General features: G+C 40.0%; 1 protein-coding gene across 1 annotated transcript; it reads right to left on the bottom strand.

Moving 5' to 3' along the window:
• Positions 1–761: 761 nt before the first annotated feature.
• On the bottom strand, positions 762–3,542 carry ap4s1 (adaptor related protein complex 4 subunit sigma 1). Its single transcript, XM_042482312.1, has 6 exons — positions 3,335–3,542; positions 2,562–2,714; positions 2,306–2,392; positions 1,770–1,838; positions 1,243–1,254; positions 762–1,144 (listed from the first exon to the last, which is right to left on the bottom strand). The coding sequence occupies exons 2-6, from the start codon at positions 2,697–2,699 to the stop codon at positions 1,016–1,018; spliced, it is 435 nt and encodes a 144-aa protein (XP_042338246.1). The 5' UTR covers positions 2,700–2,714; positions 3,335–3,542; the 3' UTR covers positions 762–1,015.
• Positions 3,543–6,316: the final 2,774 nt, after the last annotated feature.

Genomic DNA, 6,316 nt, shown 5'->3' with positions numbered 1-6,316 from the left:
AAGGTCAGAGTGCGTTTGGTGTAGTTGTTTGGCTGGATGGCGCCGTAGAGACACTGGTTGCGTGCGAGAGATTCGGCTCTGCTCTCCCTCTTTGTATTTTCTTTGTATATTATTATAAACATTTATTTAACTCAAGTTGCAGTTTGAGGTAAACAGATATTTTCAAATGTGTATGCTCCAAAAAATAATCATTAAAATGTTTGCAAAGTATGAAGTAAAGGCCGAGTCCTGTGGTCTGTGGCCAAAAGTATGTGGACGGCTGCTCGCCGCAGCCGCTGATGAAACTGAAGTTATTTACACACGGACGAACTCGTTTCTTGACATTTCTTCATGCCGTCGCGGCCGGAGGCGTCGGGTTTTCAGGTTTCCATCTCATTCTCATGAATGATGTGAGATTTTATTTATTTATCTGTTTTTGGCAGAAGTGGGCCTGGGGGTGTGTTCTCTTTAAAAATAATGATTTTTTTTTTTTAAGAAAAAATAAAAACTGCTAATTGTTTTTCTTTAAAAATCACCAAACTTTTTTTTTCTTTTTAAAAAGTCACCAAATTAAATAAATAAATCACCAGATTTTTTTTTTTTTTTAAATGAGCAAGTCACCAACATTATTTTTTTGTTTAAAAATTGACCAAAAAATAATTGTTTATATAGAAATACATTTTCACATAAAAAAAATCCAGAAATTGATTATTGGGGAAAAATAGCTAAAATCATTTATTTAAAAAAAAAATTGTAACAAGACAAAAATAAATCCCTCGGAGTCCTGGAAAAGTCGTGAATTTATTGGTAAAAATCTGTCTGAATCCTGTCGAGTATTTACGTTTATTTACATTTGACACGTGTTTGTTTATCAGCTGCAGTGATAAAGTAAACAAACAAACAAACATCAGGCTGCAAATTTAACGTTTTACTGCAGAAAAATTCAAAGGATTTCGACCCAAAAAATAATCAAACAAATATAAACAATGTCATTTCCTGCTGATGATGTCAGTCTGACATCACTTCCTGTCGAGCCTCAGCCGTCTGCCATCTTGTCGAGGGCGGCGAGCGGTGCGAGGACGCGGCTCTTGTTGGTCTCCACGATGTGTCCGTTCTGGATCATCTCATCCAGGATGATGTGGACTCGGTCCAGATTGAACATGATCTGAAGACGAGCAGTCAAAGAAACAAACAAACGTTCAGGGCTCAGACAGGAAGTGGTGCTCACAGGGAGCGGCTGTGATTGGTCGGGTTAAAGGATACGTCCAGCTCGCTCTGTGGGGAGACACAAAGAGACAAAGACATCAGAGACACAAAGACATCAGCCGTGTTTTGGTGCATTCAGTTCAAACTGTAAGAAATAAGATTTCAAAACTTTTTTAATTTTTTAAAATTTAGGTAAAAATGTCAAAGAAAAAAGAGAAAATTAAAAAAGTAAAACGTCTGAGGAAAGAAAAAATCTCAAAGGAAATGAAGAGAATTAGTTTATGTAACCTAGGAAAAAAACTACATTTCTAATTATTATAATTACATATTTAAAATTAAGTTACAACATTTTTAGAAATTTATTTTTTACTATCTTTTTAATAATAATTTGTTACTCATTTTTCCCAAAAATAAATTCTCTTCAGCCCCACTCAGACGTCTATTCACCACCGTCAAAATCAAAATCAAAAATCACGCAAAGGAACGATTTCCAACCAAAAAACAAATTTCTTCTCCAAAATTCCCAAACTCAGCCGCGGCTGGAAACCTTCGCGAGCGTGTTTCCTGACACAACGTGAACTCACCACGCGGCTGAAGTATTTATCCAAAACCTCCACGAAGTTATGAACCAGCTCGTAGACGGAGAGTTCGTTCTGAGGAGACAAAAAAACAAAGCACACAGATTCAAACGTTCCTGCAGCACCAAACCCCAAAATCACTGAAAGATCATCACCCAGAGTGATTTTAGGATAAAAGATTTCCTTTTTTTTAATCGCAAAATTTAAAGACAAAAAATGAAATAACTGAAAAATAAAGACGGTGATACAACAACAGAAAGCCAAACAGTGAGCGAGACAAAAGTCTGCTGCCGTCCAGCTCAAATTACAATCAGCACAAAGGACAAAAGACGCAAAATATGAATATAAAATAATACAAAGAAACAAAAACTACTGCAGCGATGAAAGCAACAAAACCGCAAATAAAATCAAATTAAAGACATAAAAGAAAAACACAAAATCAGATCCAGCAGATGAATGTCCGAGAGGAGAATCTAAGAGACGTCGCAGCTTATCGTGCAGCTTTGTGACGTGACGTGACGTCGAGCAGGCGCGTCTTTCACCTCGCTGTCCGTGACGCCGACCACGATGTAGAGCGCCGCGTATTGACGGTAAACCAGTTTGAAGTCTTTGTACTCCACAAAGGAACACTGGGAGAGGACAGAGGACAGGGACAGAGGACAGGGACACACCGCCAAGGTCAATATCAGATACTGAAAAAAACTGGTTTACTTCTCACAGACAGATGGAAAGACAGACAGACAGACAAAGACGGACAGATGGACAGACGGACAGATGGACAGACGGACAGTTGGGGACCTGGTCCTTCTTGCGGCTCAGGCAGCAGCGGACCACGTCGGCCTCCAGCGCCGTCCTCCTGCTGAGCTCCACAGGTGTGAAATACCTGGACAGACGAGTCTGTCCCTGCCGGTTCACCATAAGCACGAACTTTATCATCCCGCTGTCACACCGCTGCGCGCACACGCACACACACACACACACACACACACACACAATAATCAGAACAGAAACGGGAGTCAATAAACTTTAGACATTTGGGAAAAATCTCCCATAAAACTATATTTATTATTATGTTACAAAATTATTAACTTTGTTTAACGTAATAAAAAAAGTAATTTAAAGGTAATTTTCTCATTTTGACTTTTCTTTTCTGTCTTTCTTTTTTGTTTTTAATTTCAGGTCATTTATTTGCAATTTCTTCTTAAGTTATTCTTTGCCTTCTTCCCTTGTTTTGTGTTTTAAAGCCATTTTACTCAGGTGTCAATAGATTAATGATTTACATAAAACAAGTATCGATACTTTTATCGTCCGATACGATATTGCTAAACAAAAAGTACCGCGATATTTCTGCGGCCCGTCTGGGACAATTTCAACTTCACGGCTTCCGTTACCGGCGGCGGAGTGTCCGAGCAGCCCCTGAAGGCAGCACGCCGCATTATCACGTCTGATCGGTTTACAACCGGCAATAAAACCGGTAAACAGACGGTATAACGGCTCTGAGCGGCCGTTAAACGACGTAATTTGTCGGTTAACGTCACGACCTTATTTTGTTCGTTTGTTTTTGAACTTACCGGCAGCTGTTAGCATGAAGCTAAACTGAAGCTAAATGAGCTCCATCATAACGCAGGTAAAAACAACAGTAGCAGCTAACTGCTGTTTCAGCCGCTGCTCTCAGTGAACATTCAAGCGCGCAGAAGCTCCGAAAATAAACTGAATTTAAAATAAAGTTCAACTGTTCAAGAGTCTTCCAGCACCGTGAAGCTAACTGAGCTGTTAGCATTTCTGACGCATGCTCAGTAGAGTCGTCTTCTGGTGCGTTGAAGAAACAAAAAGCAGAGTAGGATTTTATTGTTCAGACCGAATTTCAGTTTCAAGTTTTTAGTTATTGTAGTTTCAAGTCTTATTTTTTTTTTTGTCATACACAACAATTAAAGATACTTTTTAGGTGCTAATAAAAATGTCTAAAAAGAAAAAAAAACACATATTTAAAAATGAGAATCTCAGATAAAACACAGCAATAATCAAAATACCAGAATAGAAGATACTTATTATTGTGATAAGATATAATACACCTAAAATATGAAATTAAATGGTATAAATTTGTGGGAGACGGGTGAATGGTAATCGCAAATCAAATAAACTGATATAATACTAACATATATAATAAGAATAACTGGAACGTATCAGATGTATATGAATTAAATGTAAATGTAGTGAACGTGTATTGAACAGTTTTAAAGGAATATTAGGGTGAAAACAAAAATATTTAATATTTTTAAATCCAAAACAAAATGCAAAAGGAATTTCTAACATTTATACATTTAAATGTTGTCTTTCACTTATAATACATTTTGATGTTTATATGAACGGCTCTAAATAGTGTTTACGATGAGTGAAATAAAATATCTTGAGTGTCCAAAGTGAAAGTCGAAGAGCAGAGTGATTCTGTGTGTTATTAACGGACACTGGGGGAACTCCGACCTCTACATTTACATTTAGTTACTTTAGTATTATTAGTAGTATTTCAGTGTTGTCGTCATCTCGGGTCAGTATAAATAATTTCTGCACTCTCGAGGTGTCCTGAACGTCTCATATGTGACGACAGGAGGAAGTCTGTTTGCAGTTTGTACAGCAAAGTTTATTTATATACAAAACAATAATCATCATCATCATTATTATTATTGTTATTAGTAGTATAATAGTAATAGTAATAGCAGTAGTAGTATTAGTAGTAGTAGTAGTAGTAGTAGTAGCAGTAGTATCAATAGTAGCAGTAGTATTATTAATGCTACTGGTAGTTGTACAAGTACTGCTGTTGTTGTTGACTCAGGTGAGTGTGAATAACCTGACTCTTCTCCTCTTTGCCCTTTGGGGTAAATTAAGTCAGAAGGTCCAAACCCAGCACCTAATGATTATCTAGCACTGACAAAGTTGTGTGATGTTGTATGTTGGCTGTCATCGTAAGTAGTGACACTGAGATGTTGAATCTCAGATGCTGAGATCGCTACTGGTTATTACTTTGGTTTCAAAAAAAAAAAAAGGGGGGGGGCCACTAGACCTGTGACCAATCACACCTGAAGCACTTTTTGCACTTACTAAGGGTTTTTTCCTTAAGTCTAAATTCTTGCTTGTGTTGTACGTCGCTTTGGATAAAAGCGTCTGCTAAATGAAATTGTAGAATTGTAGAATTGAATAATTCCTACACTCTGTCGGTGTCCTGAACGTCTCTCATGTGATGACAGGAGGACGGCTGTTTTCCCGTCATGCAGCGCGGCCGGGTTCTCCCTCCGTCATCGGCTCGGGGAGAGAGAGGGAGCAGTAATGGCGGCCGGTTAGAGCCACACACAAACACCGCGTCCCGCAATCAGCCGCCCGCACGCACCGACCGCAGCGCTCCGGGGGCAGCCAGCCTCACTCACCGCGGCCGCGCCGGCGCCACAGGCACGGAGCGGGGACACGGGCCTTTAGGGGGGGACGGCAATCCTGTGAGCGGAGCGCAGCTGCCTGGGACTTTCCTTCTACTTTTCTAAAAAAAAAAAAAAAAAAAAAAAAATAAAAAAAAAAAACATGGATGAGCTCCCCGGCGGAGGAGGGGTCGGAGCGGCCGCCCCGAGACAGCCTCCACCGCCGCAGCAGCAGCAGCAGCAGCCCGGGAGCACCAGCAGCAACCCGCCCATCGGAGCAGGCGGCGGAGGAGTCATGGTGCCGCACCAGCCGGACGAGCTGCCCCGGCCGCAGCAGCAGTACACCATCCCCGGCATCCTGCACTACATCCAGCACGAGTGGGCCCGGTTCGAGATGGAGAGGGCGCACTGGGAGGTGGAGAGGGCCGAGCTCCAGGTTAGCACACCCCGAACACCGAACGCTGCTTTCAGGCTGACACAAGCTGACAGCAACCGGACAAAGACAGACATGTTGCTGTTTGGAGAAAATTAGCGAATCCTCCGAACATTTTACTGTGAAATGAACGTACGTTTACGGCCAGTCAGATGTTCGTAATGTAGCCGGCTAAGCGGCGAAGCTAACGGGTCACGGATAGCGGAACGCTCCGGTGTTACCGTTAGCTCGGCTGGAGCTACTTAGCCGTTAGCCTAGCCGTTAGCTTCACAGCGCTGTCAGCGTAGCTAAATGCTAATTGAGGCTAACCAAAGCTAAGAACAACAACATCCACGAAAGCCAATTTATTTTAGCTTTAATAGTTCCTTTTGGCATTTTATTTTATATTTCCGTATTTAGAAAGCCTTTCAGATTTTCTTTTAAGTTTAAAATTATTTATTGTCATACGCATAACGATTAAAGATAATTTTAAATGCTAATAAAATCAGAATCAGGCATACTTTATTGATCCCCGGGAAAAATAAGAATTATATTAAGTGAAAAATAAATAACAGCACAAAGTATGCAAATATATATAAAATACGAATACGGTAATAATAAAAACAATGTATAATACGCTGAATGTGTAGTGTGTGTAAAAAATAAGAAATAGAAATACAGTAAGAATAATACTCAATTAGCTCTAGTATGTAAACATTTCAAAATCATAAATGTGT

Source organism: Plectropomus leopardus, unplaced genomic scaffold (genome assembly GCF_008729295.1).
Source record: "Plectropomus leopardus isolate mb unplaced genomic scaffold, YSFRI_Pleo_2.0 unplaced_scaffold4374, whole genome shotgun sequence".
Taxonomy (NCBI): Eukaryota; Metazoa; Chordata; class Actinopteri; order Perciformes; family Serranidae; genus Plectropomus; species Plectropomus leopardus.
Note: the sequence above shows the minus strand (reverse complement) of the source record. Positions and strands in the feature narration are given on the sequence as shown.